Genomic DNA, 26,345 nt, shown 5'->3' with positions numbered 1-26,345 from the left:
GAAATAAGGGCAAAGGCAAGGAGGAAATAAAAAGGACAGAAACACAGAGGTTAACCAGAGATGGAGTAACTGTAAGATGTAGGTGCGCTGGGTGTAGATTTCCCTCAAACTCTTTGAGTCCATCTACACTGCTGGAAGTCCAAGATCCCCGCAGAACATCAGGAGGTTCTTCAATCTGAAACAGTGGAGGAATCTCTAAAGGTGTTTAAAGAAAAGTTTTTTTTTTAGAAGAAAAAGTTCCTCAAAGCACCTTAACCAGGTTCCTCCACAGTTTCACACTGAAGAACCTCCAAAAGGTTCCTCCAGAATCTTATATATAAAATCCTACACCCACTCCCCAGCTGAACGAGATCAACTAATTCATCTCAATAGCTGTTCTTCTTATTTAATTACAGATACCCCTCTCCTCTTGAACATTTATCATTCTTTATTACTTATTCTTTATTTTTTATATTTATTTGTTGTATCACTGTGCTGTATTGTCTGCTAAAGGTTCTTCAGGATCAATAACGTATGTAGGTTTGTGTGTCATATATATACCTATATCATATATATATATATATAGATATAGATAGATAGATAGAAATATGTATATCTACATACATCTATCCATACACACACAAAAAAAAAAAAAATATATATATATATATATATATATATATATATATATATATATATATATACACATACATACATACATACATACACACACACACACACACAAATAGTGTATATAATATTTCTAATAATAGATAAAATATTTTCCCTTCTTAAAAAAATAAAAAAAATATATACACACACACATATATTATATATATTAGACAGACAGACACAGATACAGTGTGTATATACTGTATCTGTGTGTGTGTATATGTGTGTATGTGCGTGTGTATATATACACACACACACGTATGTATGTGTATATATATTTTTAAATAACTTTATTAAGATTATTATAATTTATTATTATTTTTTTTAAGAAAGGGAAAAATCTATTATATATTATATACACTTATATACATAAAAAAAAAATATATATATATATATATATATATATATATATATATATATATATATATATATATACACACAATATAGTTCCCCCTCTTTTAAAAGGAAGTGCTGTATAATTAATCAGACAGAAAAATGTACATTTAACCCAGTATTTATGTATTTTGATCAGTTATTTCTCAATTAAACGTAACACCTGTTGTGCTGTGACTTCATAAACAGAAGGTTTTCATAGGCATCCTGCACATAACCAGTACCTTAGCATACCAGCATTGAACATACACAGAACACAGTGACTCATCAGAACCGCACACACACAGCGGTTATTCAGAACTGTGATCGGTCAGAAGGGTCGAAAGCTGTATTCTCCTGCTATGGTCAGTCTGGTGCTCAGCAGTCGTACCTGTGCGCATGAGTTCATGGAGACTTTCGGCGCTCTGATTCAGCACAGCCCACACCTCCTCCTCCTGCAGCGGTCCTCCCCGCACCTCCAGAGCCTCCGCCAGAGACACATGCATGGTGCCTGCACACAAAACACAAACCGCACACAGTCAGTGGTACAACACAAGGTCCATCAGGACAGCGCAAGGGCACTGCTTTTACAGACACAGAGGAGAGGAACACCGTCATTAATGAAAGACATCTCAAGACTTGATTAGGACCCCCCCCCCAATTAAATATACAGTATTTTACAGTACTCAGCCCCCGTACAGATCATTACACTCATCTGGAGCAGAAATGACCCTGATCCTGTGCTCCTGTGATCCATGAGTCATTAAACCATTGGTCAGCTTGTGGATCTCCCAGTGAGCATCGCTGAAGCATCTGTGAGGGTCCAGTCATACCACCTGGACACTGCCTAGGAAAGACCATCCGTCGAAACTGGGACTAAACCACAAAGATGCCAACAATCACTTTGAAGGAGCTGCAGAGCTCAGTGGTTGAGACTGGACTGTTTAAACGGTTCTTTAAGCGATTCTATAGAACCCAGGTCTTCAAATCTGGGCCTTGACCAGTTTCCAGTCCTGGATTTGATTGGCCAAATGGGGGTCACACCTACCAAGGATTAGAACTGGAAACTGGACTCAAGGTCCAGATTTGAAGTGAGGTAGTGATTGGACGAGCCCAATTGATTGGCAGTACCGAATTGGAAGGAAAGGAGATTGATGGATGGATTGATTGACGGATTGAGGGATGGATTGATGAAGGGATTGATGGAGGGATTGATGGATTGAGGGATTGATGGAGGGATTGATTGATGGAGGGATTGATTGATGGAGGGATTGAGGAATTGATTGACGGATTGAGGGATGGATTGATGGATTGATGGAGGGATTGATGGATTGAGGGATTGTAGGATTGATGGAGGGATTGATGGATTGATTGATGGAGGGATTGAGGGATTGATTGAGGGATTGATTGAGGGATTGATTGAGGGATTCAGGTTCCAGGGTTTTTTTTGTGATGTTTCATAAGAATTACTAAATCATTTCCTCAATGATCCTGAATCAGAATGAGGTCAGGGATTCTGCACCACCTGACCCAGACCACCCCAGTCAGTCCAGTCAGTCCACATTCTTCCTCTAAGTGCTTGATCAACTGGTTCAGGTGAGTTTCAGGAAGCTCTCCAAGAATGGATGCAGAAATGCACGTGACATCACAGCCCCCTGTTTTAGGCTCTGATGAGATCTGACCGGTTCACCACGCAGAGAACGAGCTGCTGTGGAGAGGAGCTCTAATAGGAGCTCTGTTATGGTGAAGGGGTGAAGGAAGAACGTGGGAAGCAGAGGCTGAAGAATGCATTCTTGGCTCAAGGCAGCAGCTCAGGGTCATCAGTACAAAGCAAGAGGAAAAGCACGAGCTGTCACTCAAACCCCTGACGTTTCAGACCTGAGCAGAGACGGCTTATCTGCACGGACATGCTGAACATGCCGCTCTCCAGGTTCCCAGGAGCAGCACTTCAGGGTGAAGAGTCGTTTCTCCTGAATCACAGATACTGCACAGTTAGCTGCACCCATTGCTGACATAGATGTGCAAATGCGCACACACACACACACACACACACACACAGCTTGTCTAGTCTGCCAATAGAATAGGACTCTCTGGAGCAGATCAACATCATGACCCTATTGGCTCCATGCTGCCTAATAATACCAGGCGTGGGCTAGAGGGGTATAAAGCCCCCCAGCATTGAGCTGTGGAGCTCCATCCAGAACATTTGGGATGTTGAGTTGGGGATGATGAGGTGGGATGATGATGACGACCTCACTAACGCTCTTGTTTCCAAATGCAATGCAGGATCAGCTCTTTTAGCACCCTTGATTTCAGAAGAAGCAATGAGCAACGAGCAACAAGCAGGTGTCCCAATACTTTTGTCCAGATATATCATGCTTAGCGTTTATTATTCTATTCTAAATCTACAAGATGTTGGACCCCAAGGACAGCAAAGTTGTGTGATTGCTGGATTACATGCCAGCACAGGTCTACTTTCCAGTAATAGGCCCAGCCACAGGCACTGCCCTGCCCACAGCACGAACCCCATGCAATCACCAACACCAGAAGCAGGGGTCTTCTCAGACTGACCACACGGATGGCTGCATTTCTCGGCCGCTGCGTCGTAGAAGACGACACACAGTGCCACAGTGACGGAGCCTCAGCGCACATACACCTGGGGTATACTGCAAGAGGTGGGACCTTTCATTGAGTGACCAATAGGCTACTAAGAAGGACCCTCCCTACCTCAGCTGCAGCCCAGGCTTTAGGACGCAGCTAGCGATGCGCTAGTCACTTCCTCCAGGATTACTGGCATCATGACGACCCCATCCTGAACACATGACCGCAGCCTTTATGCAGCCGGCCCGAGAGCAGCACCCCCTCTCCGAGACCCACGCCGCTGTCCGCTGCTTTATCACCAGACTAGCCCGTCATTATGTGGGAAACCCTGCGCGATACAGCCGCAGCTGCGCCGACAAAGACGCGCAAATCCCTGGATATCCCAGAGACCCCCGATTCAGGGGGAGCATAGGAAGCTCCGGGTTTAGGAGATTACCCCCGGCCAGAGCCGAAAGCGTGGCTCTACATCACTGCTCAATTGAAATGTGGAGTCAGACCGTTTGCGGGGAGAGGGCGAAAGCACGCAGGGGGTCCCGGCGATTGTCAGAGCTTGTGCAGCGAGGGTCTCGTCATCCTCCTCCTTCAGATTCAGAAGTGAGCAACAGTGAGAGGTCCGGTCACACACTGCGGGAGTTTAAGACTGAGTAAAAACGGTGTTTACTTCTTTAAAAGTCATTTTTACTGATTTTTACTTGATTTAAACGGGATAAACCGACGTTTTTGGTCACATAACTATTCGACTTTTATCTCTGAGCTCAAAACAATTACTTACAATTACTTCAAATTACTACAAACAGTAGTGAAGCATCTTACTTGATGTCTCAAACAAATTAAGAGCTTGTTACTAAGTATTTCCTGTGATTTTAAGCCAATCAGATAACTGCACATTCAGATTAAGGGCTATCCGTGAGTTCACATATCCTGAGGGCCATTCGGAAAACTGTCTGAGAACTTCTGACCAAAGAGGGAGTCCCGTAAACAGACATTTTTGTCTGTTTTAACTTTAATTTGGGTTAAAAGTGTCACTACTTCTCTAATTTTGGAGATTAAGGTTCTAAGGCTGTGGGAAATAATTAGGAGCTCAATCAGAATCCAGCACAGTCAGCAAAGCTAATCACATACAAACATGCTACACCAACATTACATCAGAGTTTTAAATCCATAAGACCATCGTTTTTACTTTATTAATGGTCAGTAGTTTCTAAAATATTAACATTTCATAATTTATATCATTTTGAATCATTTTCACAACTCGACTGCTGTAGAATTTGAGATTACTTCGAGAAGTTTGTCTAAATTAACCATTGCAATGGAAAATACTCTCTTTTTTTATTGGAAATTTATACTTTTAAAAAATTTATAAATTTATAATGTATAAAAATAAACTTAATGGAATCACAGTAAAAAGTGCAGCTTGACGATACAGTAAATTATATGTTCTTCAATTATATTAATTCAAATGTATTTTTCTAAACCCAGTTGCTCTAAAATCTAAACTGATTCACTGTGAAATCAGATACTCCCAGATGTAGTGAATCGTTTTCTGAATTGAATCATAGTAATATCTGAGTCCTAAAGATGAACTAAATCAGTTTACAAACTGAATTACTGTAAAATATTAGACTTCATGACGCAGTGAATCATTTCTGAATTGAACCCTAATATTTGAGACTTCATGACGCAGTGAATCATTTCTGAATTGAATCCTAAAATTTGAGACTTCATGATTCAGTGAATCATTTCTGAATTGAATCCTAATATTTGAGACTTCATGACGCAGTGAATTATTTCTGAATTGAATCCTAATATTTGAGACTTCATGCTGCAGTGAATCATTTCTGAATTGAATCCTAATATTTGAGACTTCATGACGCAGTGAATCATTTCTGAATTGAATCCTAAAATTTGAGACTTGACACAGTGAATCATTTCCGAACTGAATCCTAAAATTTGAGACTTCATGCTGCAGTGAATCATTTCTGAACTGAATTAAATTAATGAAGATCTGGACGAGGAACGACAAATCAGACAATAATCGAATATCGTCTTCAAGTATCGGGATTTCTTTTTCGGCAATATCGCCGACCCCTACTGCAGGAATACAGAGCTTATGCTTAAAGGACCCATTCAAAAGGCAACACACATGCAAATCACTGCTTTGTAGAACCTAAGATTGTCCCTAAACTCTGAAACTACACTCAGCGCCCTTATAGCTAGCGGGTCGCTCCACATAATATCCAAAAAGCTCTATGAATAATAGCCCGACTCAGGAATGCGAATTGGGAATGACCGTCTGCCCCACCACCCTTTCCCCTCCCCATTCCCCACCCTACTGCCTTTCTGTCTCTCAGTGGTTCAGTAAGTGGGTTATGAACCCGCGTGTCCGCCTCATTAGCGTCGAGGACGGGGAGGACGGGGAGGACGGGGCGGAGCTTCAGCCGATTGTTTTTCCGCTGCACCCCGTGTTGTTTCAGCAGAGCCGAACCATGGAATGTTTTTATCCCCCTCTCGAGCCGCTCTGGAGGCCACGGCCGTTCCCACTGGTACACCGCGGCCCAGATTATGGTGGGGAAGCTTAAAGACCCTGCCACCGCAACCCCCCATTTACCCAACACAGCCTGCACAATTACATCCATTCACCGCGTCCATAAAGGAGGAGATTCCGCAGAGTTATGCTCCCGGGGAATGTAAAGCGAACCTGGAGCTGAATGGAAACTCTACAGGGAGAATCAGGGGGAAGAACATCCCATCATAACCGATTACAGTAACGGATTACGAAGCTCCATGTAAATAGCATGTCCTGCTATATCAGCATATTTGGTTATAAACTCTGAATCACAACAATAAAAGCTAAATGAATCGCTTTCTAAATATTAACATTTCATAATTTATATCATTTTTAATCATTTTCACAACTCGACTGCTGTAGAATTTGAGATTACTTCGAGACGTTTGTCTAAATTAACCATTGCAATGTAAAATACTATCTTTTTTATTGGAAATGTATATTTTTAAAAACAGAATAATTTACTTAATGGAATCACAGTAAAAAGTGCAGCTTGACGATACAGTAAATTATATGTTCTTCAATTATATTAACTAAAATGTATTTTTCTAAACCCAGTTGCTCTAAAATCTAAACTGATTCACTGTGAAATCAGATACTCCCAGATGTAGTGAATCGTTTTCTGAAATGAATCATAGTAATATCTGAGTCCTAAAGATGAACTAAATCAGTTTACAAACTGAATTACTGTAAAATCTGAGACTTCATGATGCAGTGAATCATTTCTGAATTGAATCCTAATATTCGAGACTTCATGATTCAGTGAATCATTCCTGAACTGAATCCTAATATTTGAGACTTCATGATTCAGTGAATCATTCCTGAACTGAATCCTAATATTTGAGACTTCATGATGCAGTGAATCATTTCTGAATTGAATTCTACAATTTGAGACTTTATGATACAGTGAGTCATTTTCTGAATTGAATCCTAATATTTGAGACTTCATGCTGCAGTGAGTCATTTTCTGAATTGAATTCTACAATTTGAGACTTTATGATACAGTGAGTCATTTCCTGAATTGAATCATAGTAATATCTGAGCCCTAAAGATGAACTAAATCAGTTTACAAACTGAATTACTGTAAAATATAAGAATTCATGACACAGTGAATCCTTTTCTAAATTGAATCCTAATATTTGAGACTTCATGATTCAGTAAATCATTCCTGAATTGAATTCTACAATTTGAGACTTCATGATGCAGTGAATCATTTCTGAATTGAATCCTAATATTTGAGACTTCATGATTCAGTGAATCATTCCTGAATTGAATCCTACAATTTGAGACTTCATGAAACAGTGAGTCATTTCTGAATTGAATTCTACAATTTGAGACTTCATGATGCAGTGAATCATTTCTGAATTGAATCCTAATATTTGAGACTTCGTTATGTAGTTGCGGTTTTCTGAACTGAACTGCTGTGAAATGTAAGACTTCACGATGCAGTGAATCATTTCCTAAGTTCAGTCTCTGTAGAAATGCACTGAATCAGTGTGAAGTTGGAGAGATGAACTGTACTGAGACGCTCAATTTTATATTATATTATATTATATTATATTATATATATATATATATATAAAAAATCTCACACAGTGAACACACATGCCTGGAGTGGTGGGTGGGCAGCCATTGCTGCGGCGCCCCAGGGAGCAGAGAGAGGGTGAAGGGTCTTGCTCAAGAACCCAACAGTGGCAGAGTCCGGGTATCGAACCCACAACCCGGTCATCAACAGCCTGGAGCTCTAACCGCTGAGCCTCCATGAACACAGACCGACCTTCACGGTGTCGAACACGGCTCATCCTGCCGTTCAGCTACTGCTGAAGACCAGCCGCGCCTCCTGACTCCTCACTCACTGGACGTGCGACATAAAAGATTTGGGCGACCGCTGACTTCTCGTGTTTCTTAGCAACGTTAGCCTTGTAGCTCCAATCATGAAGGAAAACGGTGTGAATCTGAATTTCCGCTGAAACACTGGTTTAAACGCAGGCTGTAAGTTTTCCTCCAGACGATCCGGACGCGCTCTGCTTTTCCCATGAATACCAGAGCCTGCAGTCATCCTCCCGAGCAGAGCTTTCCGTTCTCCGCTCTCGGGCGGACCTTGGAAGTACATCACACTTAATCTCTGTACTTTAAACCATAAAAAAAGAGAGGCTTTCCAAAAGCAGAGCACAAAGACTAATGGAGAGGTGGTTTAATTTTCTGCTAACGTTAATCTGTGGGTGGAGCTGCTAAAATCATCTGTAACTCTAAAAACAGGCCTGCAGGCCTCAGCCTCCACACAGCTGCCAGGAAAACTGGAGCAGGGCTGCTGTCCCTCAGCCTCCCCCCGCAAATCACCTCCTCTCCCTCTCCCCCTCCCAACGCTCAGCAGCAGCACAAGCTGAACCCATCAGCACGGATGTTCTGATCCACTTCGCCGACCCCCGACCCGGCCAGGGTACTCCACTACTGACCGTCAGACGATACCAACCCGACCCAAGCGCGTCACTACAGAGTGGCGGTATTACAGTAAGGTTGGATTGGAATTGGCCGACATTCAGTAATAAAGTACTTGGAACAGCCAAAATCAGTCCGATCCGACCTCCTTAATACTGTCAGCCAAAATCAGTCCGATCCGACCTCCTTAATACTGTCAGCCAAAATCAGTCCGATCCGACCTCCTTAATACTGTCAGCCAAAACCAAACCAGTCCGATCCGAACACCTTAACACGGTCAGCCAAAACCAGTCCGATCCGAACACTTGAATACAGTCAGCCAAAAGAAATCTGTCCGATCCAAACACCTTAATACTGTCAGCCAAAATAAATCTGTCCGATCCGAACACCTTAATACTGTCAGCCAAAATCAGTCCGATCCGAACACTTGAATACAGTCAGCCAAAATAAATCAGTCCGATCCGAACACTTGAATACAGTCAGCCAAAATAAATCTGTCCGATCCAAACACCTTAATACTGTCAGCCAAAATCAGTCCGATCCGAACACTCGATCCAAGCGCTTTACTACAGAGCGGCGGTATTACAGTAAGGATAGATTGGAATTGGCCGACATTCAGTAACAAAGTACTTGGAACAGCCAAAATCAGTCCGATCCGAACACCTTAACACTGTCAGCCAAAAAAAATCTGTCCGATCCAAACACTTGAATACTGTCAGCCAAAATCACTTAACCAAAAACTTGAATACCATCAGTCAATAAAAATCAGTCTGATCCAAACACCTTAATACGGTCAGCCAAAATCAGTCCGATCCGAACACTTTAATATGGTCTGGTACAGATCCGATTTGTTCTTGAAAAGTAAAAACATACAGGAGCTCCAGTCAGAACACACCACAGCAGCACTGCAGAACCTCATCCTCTGGTTTTCTGCTGAGGAGAGTCAGTAATCAGCTGCTGTCTTTAACCTCAGGCCAGAAGCCGTTAGATCAAACGAGTTCTTCCGTATTCAGAACATCTCACAGAACACAAGCCTCCAAACCCAGAGCTCCACAGAGGCTCCACAGAGGCTCCACACACTCAAACATGACTGTACAGAGCTTTCAGACCTTCTCAACCTAAACACCTACAAACAACCTAGAAAACAACCACTCTGATAGACTGATCAATAAATAAATGCATCCAGAATCAATAAAAAAAACTTGAGAGAACACAAGATCCAGTATGAAGCTCTAACAACATTAATATCCAGTATGAAGCTCTAACAACATTCATATCCAGTATGAAGCTCTAATAACATTCATATCCAGTATGAAGCTGGGTTGTGTGCTCTGGCCGATAAAACTAAAGATACAAAATTGCGCCAAAAACGGTTCTGTGGAGTGATGCCACAGGGGAACCGCTTTAGATCTCTAAAGAACGTTTCAGTGGATGGTTCTTGACCTCTCGAACCCGTAGACGTATTAAAGAGTTTTAATGTTAAAGGCCTGCAGATCAGATGTGTAAGCTCTGGAGTTCGAGGGCGCACACCCGGTTAAGGTTTAAAGAGTTAAAGAACCGAGTTTAAATGAGATGCCAGGCTGGGAAGAACCTTTAGAACATAAAGAACCATTTTGGATAGGGTTCTCTCAGAGTAAATAAGGCTGGGTTCTGACTCGCAGCAGTTGCTGGTCTCAGATCAGCAGGCCTGGTGTGGTGAGCCTCGCTGGTGTGATCGTTAGGGCTTCTCAGGAAAGCGTCACGAGGTTCGTGGATCTCCTGGGAGTTACTGCTGTTCCTGAGGTTCACGTGGATGTGCTTGGTCTAACACCAGCCATGTGTTAGGCCTCAGGCGAGCGCACCTCATAAAAAAACACCAAAAGGTTCCTCAGAATAACTGCAGAACGTCCATTTTCAAGGGTTCCAGAGGGTTTAAGAACAGTATTGGATTATTATTACTGTCTTTAAAAACTGCATGTAGATTCATACTGGATTCAAATCTTGCACATTTACATTTAGACTGTAGTTATAGAGCAGTATTTTAATCCAGTATGAATAAAAAACAATTCCATCATCACTACAGTCTGACTGGAGAAGCTATGCACACTTTCATACTGGATTAAAACCAGTACAGTTTTAATCTGTCTGACTGTACAGACAACATATACACTGTAGATTCATACTGGATTGAAAGCACTGCACAGTTATGACAAGTTAGGCTGCAACAACTACACAGGACAGATTCATAATGGATTAAAAAAATAAATCAATCAATCAATAATGAACACAGTCAAACTGTAGAAAGTAGATACACAGGAAATTCATACTGGATTTGTCCGATGATTCATACTGAATAGAAACCTCGGCATAATTAATAGTGGCAAACTATACAAACCAAACACACAGATAGTAAATTGTCAGATAGTAAATTCTGTAAATTCATACTGGATATGTCAGGCTTAAAAAAACAACAATAATAACAATAATAATAATAACAATAATAATAATAATAAAAAAAGCACCCTGCAAATTCATACCGGATTGAATTTCTCCATAATCTTCACTGTTAAGACTTTAAAAATTTCATACACTTCAGATTCATACCGGATTAAAATCATTCCTTTATTATTCTCAGACAGAAGAAACTATGCACACACTGGAAATTCATACTGGATTTGTCAGATGATAAAACCATACATTCTGTAGATTCATACTGAATCAAAACTACTCACTATCACTATCAGACTACAGACAGTATACACACACACACACACACACACACACACACACACACACACACACACACACATAAGCCATACTACATTTGCCAGAACTATACAACCGGCACAGTCTCGATTCATACTGGATAAAAATCACAACATAATTAATACTGTCAGACTGTACAAACCACACACACACACACACACTTAAAAATAACTCCTCAGTCTGTAGATTGTGTAGATTCATACTGGATATGTCAGACTTGAAAACCACACACCCTGCAGATTCATACCGGATTAAAATGGCTTCACAATCTTCACTGTCAAGACTTTAAAAACTACATACACTTCAGATTCATACTGGATTAAAATCATTCCTCAATTATTACTCTCAGACTAAGAAACTATGCACACACTGGAAATTCATACTGGATCAGTCAGACTATAAAACCACACACTCTGCAGATTCATACTGGATACAAATCACAAATCTTGTAGGTAATCACTCAAATTCCAGCACCTCCCCAGGTTGAACTAATCCAGCTCCAGCAGAGCTCAATGTTCCTTGACGGGACGTGTTTAGCAGGGGCGAAGGCTGAGTCGGAGCGAGGGCCGGAGTGGAAATTGCGGAATCCTGCTGAGAGCTGCACTGCACACACCCCTCTGCGGCGGAACAGCGGAGATGGCATTTCCTTCGTGGAGACGGGCCAGCATAAAATAACACTCCGAACAGACGAATTAGCATCAGAGCGCCAAGCCACCAGAACGCCAGTCTGCAAGATCAGCTCCACTGCACAGAACAGCAGAACCCCTCCAACAGGGCCTGCTCCGAATCTCGGTTCTGCTGCTTGTTGACGAGAACAGAGACCCACTCAGACAGGCCCGGCTGCTCTTCTGCTCCCAGAGTCCATCCAAAACAAAACGGTTCGATTTACAGACTTTCAGACGCAGTCTGACCAAACATCCGATCAACACGATTGATCCCTGACCCCATTAAATCGATCAGTCAATGGGAGATGCTCTGCTAACCCAGCTAACACACACTGGACTTACAGTCACCAACCTCAGTTCCCTTAAACAGACAAGCATACCATCAAACGCTGGAGATTCATACTGGACCTGTCAGATTAGCCTCCACCACACACACACACACTGTAGATTCATACTGGATCCGTCAGATTAGCCTCCACCACACACACACACACACTGTAGATTCATACTGGACCTGTCAGATTAGCCTCCACCACACACACACACACACTGTAGATTCATACTGGACCTGTCAGATTAGCCTCCACCACACACACACACACTGTAGATTCATACTGGATCCGTCAGATTAGCCTCCACCACACACACACACACACTGTAGATTCATACTGGACCTGTCAGATTAGCCTCCACCACACACACACACACTGTAGATTCATACTGGACCTGTCAGATTAGCCTCCACCACACACACACACACACTGTAGATTCATACTGGACCTGTCAGATTAGCCTCCACCACATCTACACACACACTGTAGATTCATACTGGACCTGTCAGATTAGCCTCCACCACACACACACACACTGTAGATTCATACTGGACCTGTCAGATTAGCCTCCACCACACACACACACTGTAGATTCATACTGGACCTGTCAGATTAGCCTCCACCACACACACACACACACACTGTAGATTCATACTGGACCTGTCAGATTAGCCTCCACCACATCTACACACACACTGTAGATTCATACTGGACCTGTCAGATTAGCCTCCACCACACACACACACACACACTGTAGATTCATACTGGACCTGTCAGATTAGCCTCCACCACACACACACACACACACTGTAGATTCATACTGGACCTGTCAGATTAGCCTCCACCACACACACACACTGTAGATTCATACTGGACCTGTCAGATTAGCCTCCACCACATCTACACACACACTGTAGATTCATACTGGACCTGTCAGATTAGCCTCCACCACATCTACACACACACTGTAGATTCATACTGGACCTGTCAGATTAGCCTCCACCACACACACACACACTGTAGATTCATACTGGACCTGTCAGATTAGCCTCCACCACACACACACACTGTAGATTCATACTGGACCTGTCAGATTAGCCTCCACCACACACACACACACACACTGTAGATTCATACTGGACCTGTCAGATTAGCCTCCACCACACACACACACACTGTAGATTCATACTGGACCTGTCAGATTAGCCTCCACCACACACACACACACACTGTAGATTCATACTGGACCTGTCAGATTAGCCTCCACCACACACACACACACACACTGTAGATTCATACTGGACCTGTCAGATTAGCCTCCACCACACACACACACACACACTGTAGATTCATACTGGACCTGTCAGATTAGCCTCCACCACACACACACACTGTAGATTCATACTGGACCTGTCAGATTAGCCTCCACCACATCTACACACACACTGTAGATTCATACTGGACCTGTCAGATTAGCCTCCACCACATCTACACACACACTGTAGATTCATACTGGACCTGTCAGATTAGCCTCCACCACACCTACACACACCCTGCAAATTCATACCGGATTGAATTTCCCCACAATCTTCATACACTTCAGATTCATACTGGATTAAAATCATTCCTCAATTATTACTCTCAGACTAAAGAAACTATGCACACACTGGAAATTCATACTGGACCTGTCAGATTAGCCTCCACCACATCTACACACACACTGTAGATTCATACTGGACCTGTCAGATTAGCCTCCACCACACACACACACACACTGTAGATTCATACTGGACCTGTCAGATTAGCCTCCACCACACACACACACCCTGCAAATTCATACCGGATTGAATTTCCCCACAATCTTCATACACTTCAGATTCATACTGGATTAAAATCATTCCTCAATTATTACTCTCAGACTAAAGAAACTATGCACACACTGGAAATTCATACTGGACCTGTCAGATTAGCCTCCACCACATCTACACACACACTGTAGATTCATACTGGACCTGTCAGATTAGCCTCCACCACACACACACACACACTGTAGATTCATACTGGACCTGTCAGATTAGCCTCCACCACACCTACACACACCCTGCAAATTCATACCGGATTGAATTTCCCCACAATCTTCATACACTTCAGATTCATACTGGATTAAAATCATTCCTCAATTATTACTCTCAGACTAAAGAAACTATGCACACACTGGAAATTCATACTGGATCAGTCAGATGATAAAGCACACACACACTGTAGCTAATCCAGCTCCAGTAGAGCTGCAGATTCAGGTACTGATCCGGGGATTTCTGGACTGCTCCTTTAACGAGGGGCTGATGAACCTGAACTATGACTAATGGTAAACAGTGCGGGTAACAGCAGCACATTCAGCCTGATATCCGGAAGCATGTCTGCACTCGCTCTGGCACCCACCAGACTGCCCAGAAGGCCTTTATGTAACCGTATAAGATGACCCATAATCCATCTGTGTAATTCGCTGATGATTTGTGGATTAAACCAAATATGCAGCTAAACAGAGAGAGAGAGAGACAGAGAGAGAGAGAGAGAGAGAGAGAGAGAGAGAGAGAGAGAGAGACAGAGAAAATATCAAATACATACTAACCAGACTTTACATGTCCAAATATTTGTGGACACCCCTTCTAATGAATGCACCCTTCTACGTTAAGCTGCACCCATTGCTGACACAGATGTGCAAATGCACACACAGCTTGTCTAGTCACTGTAGAGAAGAAGTACTGCCAATAGAATAGGACTCCCTGGATCTAGACCCTATTGGCTCCATGCTGCCTAATGCCAGGCGTGGGCTAGAGGGGTATAAAGCCCCCCAGCATTGAGGAGCTGTGGAGCAGTGGAGGAACTGTGTTCTCTGGAATGATGGTGGAGGAGCTCCATCCAGTACTTTTGGGAGGAGTTGGGGATGATGAGGTGGGGAGGTTATCAATCATCTAACATTCTGACTTTACTACCTCTCAAGTCAATGAATGCAATCCATCAAATTCTCACAGCAATGCTCCTCCTCTAAAATCTAGTAGAAAGTCTTCTTCTCTGGACAGTAGAGACAGTTACTCCAACAACAGCTCTTTTTTTAATACTTGATTTCAAAAGAAATTGAATGAGCAGATGTCCCAATACTTTTGTCCATTTTATGCGTGTATACAAACTTTTTTTTTACAAAAATTGGTCACATTTAGGTTGACTTTCTGTAGAGCATCTGTTCACCTATTCACATTTATTATTATTATTACTATTATTAATTATATATTTTTTTAACAGACGTCTGTCTGACGACTCGGTTCTAGATAACCTCCCCAAGTCAGAACTAACAGTTCTACAGTGGCGGTTCTAGATAAGCTCCCCCAGTCAGAGCTGGAGTTCTACAGTGGCGGTTCTAGATAAGCTCCCCCAGTCAGAGCTGGAGTTCTACAGTGGAGGTTCTAGATAAGCTCCCCCAGTCAGAGCTGTGGTTCTACAGTGGAGGTGAAGGGAAGCAGACGTCTGAAGCTCTAATAATAAAAGCTCCTCACAGAAAGTTCTTCACCTAATGGTGATGAAGACGCTGCCTGATGCCTGAGACACAGTTCTACCAGAGTTCTGAGAAGAGTTCGGATCTAGAACCTGCTTTTAGAACCAGATCATTAAAATGGTGGAGGGATACATGCTGCAGGGTGTAGTGCGGCTACAGAAAGTAGTCCCTAAAGAGAACTGCATTAGATGAGACTCTCTATTCACTATTTTACCTTCATCATCATCATCATCATCATCATCATTCCATATAAAACTCAGAAGACTCGTGTTGTCGCTTCACTGGTGGGTTTGGATAGGAAAAATAAATTATGGGCTGTATCTGTGTTGTAGTCATGGCGACCGACGCCCGCCTCCATTCACCTCCACTGTAGAGAGATCAGAGTGGGTCAGTTTCTCTACAGTGAAGCTCAGTTTCTGACGGACCTCCTCTCTCTGAAAGATCCCCCCAGTTCCTCTTTCAGGTGTTGTTTTTACAGCATGTACGGAATGACACAACGCCCAGAAAAGAAGGTTGACCACAGCCCTCGACAGGCGTCCCTGACCTGAGAAAATGCCTTTCTTTATCGGTGGCCAGCGCGACACTGAAGGTTATTCCTGCTCCTGAGGTCACGTGACCTAGCAGCAATTCATACTGGACTACAGCGAGTCCATAGTCAACACGATCAGACTGTACAAACTACACACTGCAGATTCATACTGGATGAAATTGCCTCCACAATTATTACAATCAGGTTGTACAAACTAGATACACTGGAGATTCATACTGGATTAAAACCACTCCACAATTACCACTGTCACACTGTGAAACTGCATAGTTTAGCCCCACCCACTTTATTGGTTATGCTGCTGTTTAAATGATAAAATTATTATTATTATTATAATTAATTATTAATATTATTATATTTTGATCATCTTCTCAATCACATTGTTTATTAATCATTTAATCCATTATTTTTACTTACTACTAATGATTTGTATTATTGTATTTTAATTAATGATTTCAATTAGTTTTAATTTATTTTTGGTTTGTTTTTATTTATTATTTCTGGATTTTTCTGAATGTATTTTATTGTAGCCTTTTATTATTAGTTTAATCTTTGTTTATGTATTTATTTTAATACATTATTTTAATAATAGTTATTTATTAATACTACTAAAAAATAAAATATTTAAATAAATATAATATATATATATATATTCTCTAATTAAACTAATTACCTTTTAGGGTTTATTTGTTTCTGTTTCATTTGTTAATTTATTAGTTTTCATTTGAAATTAATTCCAAATGACTGGTTGGTTAAATTATTGATTGATTTGAAGACAAGCAGGTGAGAATTATTTTTACAATCATCTGTAACTGAATTTATTTTATATTGCTTAGAACAGTGTTTCCAAACTTTTGACCGCTATTGAAAACTTGAGGCTGCTAATACAGCTGGGTCTGGCCACAGTTTGGTGGTCATCTCCATGACCTTCATCTTCCAGTGAGTTTATAAGCTGTAAACAGGCCAAATCAACAGGAAGGAGGAGCTGCTGATTACAGAGCTCATCTGAAAACCCAACATCAGACAGGAACCAGCGCAGATTTCCTCACAGAAGAGTAAAACCATGCAGCCCTGCGGAGTTACGGTTAGTCGAGCTTCATAATAAACACATAAGAGCTCATGACTGACCTGCTATTGGAGAACGAGAGGCAGATGTATTCGTATTCGGAGTAGGGCTGCACTGATCCGGCTTTTTCAGTTCCGATACGATACCTAAACTTTGAATATCGGTCGATACCCGATACCAGTCCGATACCATTGCTGAATTAATAAACCGTATATCTCACCTTGTGGGAGAGACTTAAGGCATCAGGATTGACTTAATCATTACTTTATATAATATAATAAATTAACAGATATAAATGTACTAAATTACCATTTATTTTTAAATAGAAATATCTAAACATGTTAAAGCTTTTTATTGAAGATGTCAAAGCTGTGGTCATTTCTACTATCCAACTTCATTTTAAATTAGTGTAAATTTCTAGCTTTTTAACATCACTTTAGAAATGATTTCACAGCTATATTAAGGCTTATTATTAAATATACTGGAGCTGTGTTGATCTCTGAATTGAAATAGCATTGATTTCTAGAATTTTACAGCACTTTTAGCTGTTTTAATACCTTAGAAATAATTTCCCATAGTGTTAAAGCTTATTATTGAAGATGCCAAAGCTGTGGTCATTTCTAATATCCAACTATAGTAACTATAATAGCAGCACTTTAGAAATGGTTTTACAGCATATTAAAGCTTGTTATTAAAGATAGTATTGGTTTCTAGAATTTTACAACTGTTTTCTTAGTTTACAAAAGTATCTAAAATATGTTAAAGCTTATTATTGAAGATGCCAAAGCTATGCTGATTTCTAATATCCAACTTTATTTTAAGTGTCAATTTCTAGTTTTTAGCAGCACTTTTAGCTGTTTTATAGGTTAGAAAGCTTATTATTAGCTAAATATACTGGAGCTGTTTTGATCTCTGAATTAAAATAGCACTTTTAGCTGTTTTCATAGCTTAGAAATGTTTTAGAAATATGATAAGGCTTATTATTGAAGATGCCAGAGCTGTGGTCATTTCTAATACGTTAATCGTTACGTTAATCGTTAGCGTGAATTTCTAGCTTTTTATCAGCACTTTTAGCTGTTTTATAGTTTAGAAAGCTTATTAAAAGGTACTAGAGCTGTGTACATCTATATTATTCAAAATCTTCCTGTTTAAAAACTGCATTAATTTCTAGAATTTTACAGCACTTTTAGCTGTTTTATACCTTAGAAATGATTTTACATAGTGTTAAAGCTTATTATTGAAGATGTCAAAGCTGTGGTCATTTCTAATATCCAACTTTATCTTAAATTAGTGTCAATTTAGTGTCAATTTCTAGCTTTTTAACATCATTTTAGAAATGATTTTACAGTATAGTATTAAAGCTTGTTATTAAAGATTTTACAGCTCTTTTCTTAGTTTAGAAAAGTATCTAATATATGTTAAAGTTTATTATTGAAGAACTTTATTTATATTTTTATATGAACTTTATTTAAAATTAGTTAAATTAAGAATAAGAAGGTTTATTATTGAAGATGCCAGAGCTGTGCTGAGTTCTAATATCCAACTTTATTTTAATTTAGTGTCAATTTCTAGTTTTTAGCTGTTTTATAGGTTAGAAAGGTTATTATTAGCTAAATATACTGGAGCTGTGTTGATCTCTGATTTAAAAAGCATTGATTTTTGAATTTTACAGCACTTTTAGCTGTTTTCATAGCTTAGAAATGTTTTAGAAATATGATAAGGCTTATTATTGAAGATGCCAGAGCGGTGGTCATTTGTAATATTAGTTTTCTTAGTTTAGAAAAGTATCTAATATATGTTAAAGCTTATTATTAAAGAACTTTTTATATGAACTTTTTTAAAAATTTAGTGTCAATTTCTAGTTTTTAGCAGCACTTTCAGCTGTTTTATAGGTTAGAAATGTTTTAGAAATATGATAAGGCTTATTATTGAAGATGCCAGAGCGGTGGTCATCTGTAATATTAGTTTTCTTAGTTTAGAAAAGTATCTAATATATGTTAAAGCTTATTATTAAAGAACTTTTTATATGAACTTTTTTAAAAATTTAGTGTCAATTTCTAGTTTTTAGCAGCACTTTCAGCTGTTTTATAGGTTAGAAATGTTTTAGAAATATGATAAGGTTTATTATTGAAGATGCCAGAGCGGTGCTGATTTTTAATATTAGTTTTCTTAGTTTAGAAAAGTATCTAATATATGTTAAAGCTTATTATTAAAGAACTTTATATATATTTTTATATGAACTTTATTTTAATTTAGTGTCAATTTCTAGTTTTTAGCTGTTTTATAGGTTAGAAAGCTTATTATTAGCTAAATATACTGGAGCTGTGTTGATCTCTGAATTAAAAAGCATTGATTTTTGAATTTTACAGCACTTTTAGCTGTTTTCATAGCTTAGAAGTGTTTTAGAAATATGATAAGGTTTATTATTGAAGATGCCAGAGCTGTGCTGATTTCTAAAATCTAACTTTTAAGCTGTTTTGACACATAAATCGGAATTGTCCGTTCCACCTTAAATGGTACAGCAGTTCCAGCAGTTCCTGGACAGGCGCCAGAATGGAACTGCTGTACCATTTAAGGTGGAACGGACAATTCGAAAACTTGGACAACTCGACCGCTTAAACACCGCAAAACACAAACACACTCAACCCAAACTCGCTGTGGAGATAAACAGGAGTGCATTAAGGCTAGAAACCCCAACTTACCTCTTCAGTATCCAGCCACTTCCCTAACAAACTTCGCTGAAGCTATCCAGGCACAAACCGCGCAGAAAGCCCCGCATCCCAGCCACGACCCCAGCGGAATAAGTGCAAAAGCTCCGCTTCGCTTCGGCGAATTAGCAACAGGTCTGAGACTCAGCACACGGGGAAAGTCTCCGAGTCAAATCCACGAGTCAACTCCAGGGATCAGTCTCTACTTCTACCCTCTAAAAAAGATGAACCAGTCGGAGACGCTGGGCTAACTAGCTGAGCATTTCAGCTGAAAGGTGCCGCTTTGCCTTTCTTCTCTCTCTCTCTCTCTGGGAGAGGGAGTAACTAGCGACGTCCGAGTCCTGAGCGAATCGGCTCTTCTGAACCGGTTCCCTAAGATCGAACCGATTCATGGGTCTAGATGAATTTAGCTGTTTTAATTTCTTCACAAAACCTAGAATAATTAGCAGATTTATATATTATAAAAAACATATTTCACAATTATTACTATCGCACACTGAATATGCATATTTAGACATATTTAGCCCCGCCCACTTACCGTGGCTCTGCCTGCTTAAATGAGATTTTGATTATTTTCATAGTTGTTTTTATATTTATTTTTAATTACTAATACTACTTTTAAGTATATTTTTAAATTCTATTTTTCCCATCTTGTTTTTATTATTATTATTTTCATAATCATTTATATATTTATTTTTAATTACTAATACTACTTTTAAGTATATTTTTAAATTCTATTTTTCCCATCTTGTTTTTATTATTATTATTTTCATAATTGTTTTTATATTTATTGTTAATTACTGATACTACTTTTAAGTATATTTTTAAATTCTATTTTTCCCATCTTGTTTTTATTATTTTCACAATTATTTATATATTTATTATTTTTAATTATTAATACTACTTTAAAATATATTTTAAAATTCTATTTTCCCCATTTTTCCCATCTTGTTGTAATTATGATTATGTTCATAATTGTTTAGATATTTATTTTTTATTACTAGTACTACTTTTAAATATATTTTTAAATTCAATTTTTCCTTTTTCCTATTTTTTCCTATTTTGTTTTTTATTATTATTATTTTCATAATTGTTTATATATTTATTTTTAATTACTAATACTAATACTACTTTTAAATATATTTTTAAATTATTTTTTTCTCCCATTTTTTTTTTTTCCCCATCTTGTTTTTATATTTCCAATGATTGGTTAGTTGGTTGATTTACTGACTGATTGATTTGAAACCTGTGAAGATGCACAAGACGAGCAGTTGAGAACTATTTTACATTTGTCTGTATCTGAATTTATTTGATATAACAGTGTTTCCAAACTTTTGACCTCTACCGGAAACTACAGGCTGCTAAAACAGTTGGGTTTGGCCACAGTTTGGTGGTCATCTCCATGTGCTTTGCTGATCAATAAAATCTTAATAAACTTTTTCTTTATTTTTATTTTTTTTTTTTTGCTGTTTTCACAAATTGTTTGGGATTGTCACTTAGAAACATTCTGAGAACTAAAACTCAATTCAGTTCAATTCAGATTTATTTCTATAGGCCGAATGTTGTCACAAAGCAGCTTTACAGAGACCCGGGTCCGAGCCTCTTTTGGGCAGAATTAATAAACAATAAAACAAAATGTTTGAAAAATAAGTTACAAAAATGTTACACAAAATATTTGATTCAGTTGGGCCTATTCATGATTCAGAGATTCTTTTTTTGAGTAGATTTTCATACAAATGCTGTGTCCCTCCCCTACACTCTCTCTCTTTCACTGTCTCTCTCTGGGAGGAATGTGGACCTCCTAAATAGCTTTGGTGGTGGAGCTGCAGGAGGAGAACCTCTCTCCAGAACTGCTGCTGTGTAACGCTGCAGAACCCATAGAGTCATATTAGTGTAAAACCCTGTAGTGTTACTCTACCGCCTCAGCCCACATGCTGCTCCACCTTCAGATCAAGCTTCTGGAGCTTCTCTCAGCTTGTCCAGAAATGCATGTGTACAGCCATCTGTCCATGAGGGTTCAAAGACTGATCTGTATTTACTGCTGTGGAGTAAATGTGACTGACACTCCACACCTGTAGGGGGAGCCCAGGAGCAAAAAAATAAATACAAATTTTTGCATGGTGCTGCTTTAACTTGCAAATATATATATGTATATATAATGAAGTAATTTTAAAAAAGGATCCTATTTGAGAAGTCTAGATGTAGAAAATGGTGTGAAATAACATGTGAGGTGTCTAATCATATCTCTTTCCTAGTGTAGTCTATGAGCACAAAGAAACAATTCTCACATACTGCTGCTTTAATGGTCAAGCAAGCATCACACTGAACTCTGTCTCTACCAGTTAAGATAATCTTAACATCGAGCTTCCTTTAGAAAATCGACTGAACCGATTTACAGACACAGCTGAACTGAAGCACATTTCCTTCTTAACATTTTACACTATTATATGTCCACGTCTGTTTGATTCAGTAGGGCCTATTCATGCTTCAGGGATTCGTTCACTTGAATTGACTCAATTGAATCATTATCCAAACACAGTCTACTACAGCTCATACTTTGATACTCTAATACATCAGATTAAAGAGATCTGAACTAAAGAAGACAAGCAAGTACAGCTCATCATCTCATTGCACAAAAATGCTGAAAAATATTACATAAACTGAGAGTGAATATTAATAACTAGTTATGTTTTTTTTTTAACTTCTGTTGTTTATTTGCTTTTTTGTTCACATATTTACACAAACAGGCTTCAAATATGACCACAAACTCTGGGAGGTTTTCATTGAAAGCGGTGAAGCCTATAAAACCCATTAAACTGAAGTGAATCAACTCACTTGACTCAAATCATCAGTTTAATCAGTTTTTCCGGCGTTCGACTCTTTGAATCCGACAGCTCGAAAGAATCGGTTCTCCAAACTGACTCGGACTCTGCATTTTTCTCTACGGTACAAACCGTCACTCAGGCAACCTGAGGCGCGCGCTGTCATTGTCCCGCCCTTATCCACGCCTGCTGCGCTCCGATTGGCTGAAAGGATCGCGCCTTCTGCGCTTGGATTGGTTGCTAGTTCGTCTTCACGAGCAGCAACGAGTGTGGACTAACAGCCAATCATGAGTCAGAGATTCTTGAGAAGCGACGTGACTAACTAATCAGAGCAAAGGGGGCGGGATTTGGTGGGGGGAGGTGGGCGGGCCAACGCGTGAGGCGTCGCTATGGAAACCGTTGACCATGTGAAAATGTAAGCAGCGGTGGATGGAGCAGGTTGGCTGGATTTTGGGGCTAATTTGGGCTTTTATTGCACTAAAACAACCAAAACACAACCGAACCCCTGCAGATCCCCAGAACCGAGAAAATACAGAGATAAGGGTTTATTAGAGCCCAGTTTCCCCACGCTTCTTACTATTACAATCATCTTAACCCTTTAATGTCAAGCGTATCATATTTTACACATAATTAATGTGATATGTTAGCTAAATAATTATTAGTTAAATAATAACAATAATATGTGCTGTATTAAATTAATAATATTTAATTACATAAATAAAAAAGTACAAATTGACACTTTTTGCTGCCTGAATGCGCCAGAAAATATGCTTTTTTGAAAGTTTTAAATTACTTAATTTTCAACTAGAGTATAAAGGGTTAAATAATTTTGTGCTCTATATGTTTTTACTTTTTTGTTTGTTTTTATATTTTGTTTTGTTTTATTAATTTTTGTTTAAAATGCAGCTGTGAGCAGTGCATTTCCGGTATGGTACAAAATAAAAGTCCTGTATGCAAAGTGTTATTATTAATATTGTTATAATTTTTAAATAATTGGTTGGAAAGTCAAATAAACACTCAGAACTGTTTTACAGAATAATACTTTCTGGTAATTATTGGATGATCTGGGTAAACAAATCTGATTTGTGTGTTTACACCACTCTGAAAACATCAGATCCGTGATTGAAAAAATCAGATTTGTGTGGTTACACCACTCTGAAAACATCAGATCCGTGATTGAAAAAATCAGATTTGTGTGGTTACACCACTCTGAAAACATCAGATCTGGGTTTAAAAATCAGATGTTTATGTTTACACCACTCTGAAAACATCAGATCTGGTTTAAAAATCAGATGTTTATGTTTACACCACTCTGAAAACATCAGATCTGGGTTTAAAAATCTGATTTGTGTGTTTACACCACTCTGAAAACATCAGATCCGTGATTGAAAAAATCAGATTTGTGTGGTTACACCACTCTGAAAACATCAGATCTGGGTTTAAAAATCAGATGTTTATGTTTACACCACTCTGAAAACATCAGATCTGGGTTTAAAAATCTGATTTGTGTGTTTACATCACTCTGAAAACATCAGATCTGGGTTTTAAAAATCTGATTTGTGTGTTTACACCACTCTGAAAACATCAGTTCTGGGTTAACAAATCTGATTTGTGTGTTTACACCACTCTGAAAACATCAGATCTGGGTTTAAAAATCTGATTTGTGTGTTTACACCACTCTGAAAACATCAGATCTGGGTTTTAGAAATCTGATTTGTGCGTTTACACCACTCTGAAAACATCAGATCTGGGTTTAAAAATCTGATTTGTGTGTTTACACCACTCTGAAAACATCAGATCTGGGTTAAAAATCTGATTTGTGTGTTTACACCACTCTGAAAACATCAGATCTGGGTTTTAAAATCAGATGTTTATGTTTACATCACTCCGAAAACATCAGATCTGGGTTTAAAAATCTGATTTGTGTGTTTACATCACTCTGAAAACATCAGATCTGGGTTTAAAAATCTGATTTGTGTGTTTACACCACTCTGAAAACATCAGATCTGGGTAAACAAATCAGATTTGTGCCACTTCAACCTGAGAATGTGGACACAGCCTAAGGTCTAGAACAGTTTTTGGCTATGTTTACCTTCACTGCGTCGTTATTTACTTTTACTGCAGGACGGGTTTAAAGACACCGGGTTTGGGGAAACACGCCCCTGCTTGAGGGCGTGAGGCTCTCCATTATTGACTAGAGGCCAGACTGGGTGAATCACGGCTGTGCTGAGGTTCAGGTAGGGAGTGAATTTTCTACAGAAGCAGAACGCTGGCATGATGAGAATGACTAACAGAGGAAAAATGGAGTTTCTGGCCGCAAATGGAAGGGTAGAGAGGCTTTAAATGTCACACTGGGCCTCTCTCCCTCTCTCGCCCTCTCTCTCTCACTCTCTCTCTCTCAGAGAGACGAGCAGAATGAGAGCTATTTTGGGACGACCGCAGCATTCTTGTCTTCAACCCCACAGCACCCGAAAGCACACGAGCAGGCCGAGGAGGAAACCAATGAAAAAACTGCAACATAAAGGACAGGAGAGCTGATCAGGAGGACGAGCCACGGTCAGGGATCAGGAGTCAGTGAAACGGGCCTAGCTTCTCCAGGGACGGCACCGCTGTTACCAAACACTGCTGTGTCTGAGCTCTCCACTCGCTCTCAGCTGTGTTTGCTCTGCTTGTGCTGCTGTGAACAGACAGGACTCTCAGCTCTGTGTTCAGAGAGGAGGATGTGAGCTCACGTGTGTTTGCTCTAGAGGAAAGTTTCTGCCTCTGCAGGAAAAGGTCAGAAACAGCAGAATTCGGACTCTGCGGCACTTTCTGCAAACGCAACACCTTCAAATCCATCAGTGTGGCCTGTGCAAAAGTTTGGACACCACCTTTAGTTAGTTCCCACCAATAGAAAATCTCCAAATCGATTAAAATGTATATATATAAACACATACACTATCTTGACAAAAGTATTCGGACACCTGCTCATTCTTCTGAAATCAGAGCATTAAAAGAGCTGATCCTGCTTCTGTTGGAGTAACTGTCTCTACTGTCCAGAGAAGAAGACTTTCTACTAGATTTTGGAGGAGGAGCATTGCTGTGAGGATTTGATGGATTGCATTTAGTGACAAGAGTGTTAGTGAGGTCAGGATGTTGGATGATTGATAACCTCCCCACCTCATCATCCCCCAACTCATCCCATTAAAAGTACTGGATGGAGCTCCACCACCATCATTCCAGAGAACACAGTTCTTCCACTGCTCCACAGCTCCTCAATGCTGGGGGGCTTTACACCCCTC

The 26,345-nt window shown here is 39.6% G+C and overlaps 1 protein-coding gene across 2 annotated transcripts in view; it reads right to left on the bottom strand.

Annotated features, from left to right (window-relative positions):
* The window catches only part of ptpn13 (protein tyrosine phosphatase non-receptor type 13), a 115,077-nt gene extending 94,579 nt beyond the window's left edge, over nucleotides 1-20,498 (bottom strand). For both annotated transcript variants that reach the window (XM_072661298.1, XM_072661299.1), the window contains exons 1-2: nucleotides 20,237-20,498; nucleotides 1,415-1,534 (exon numbers count right to left, since the gene is read on the bottom strand). In XM_072661298.1, coding sequence (XP_072517399.1) covers nucleotides 1,415-1,529 — 115 coding nt within the window. In that variant the 5' untranslated portion in view covers nucleotides 1,530-1,534; nucleotides 20,237-20,498. The remainder of the gene's footprint in view (nucleotides 1-1,414; nucleotides 1,535-20,236) is intronic.
* Nucleotides 20,499-26,345: the final 5,847 nt, after the last annotated feature.

The sequence above is a fragment of the Salminus brasiliensis genome, chromosome 18 (assembly GCF_030463535.1).
Source record: "Salminus brasiliensis chromosome 18, fSalBra1.hap2, whole genome shotgun sequence".
NCBI classification, from domain to species: domain Eukaryota; kingdom Metazoa; phylum Chordata; class Actinopteri; order Characiformes; family Bryconidae; genus Salminus; species Salminus brasiliensis.
This window is presented reverse-complemented; position numbering and strand designations above follow the sequence as displayed.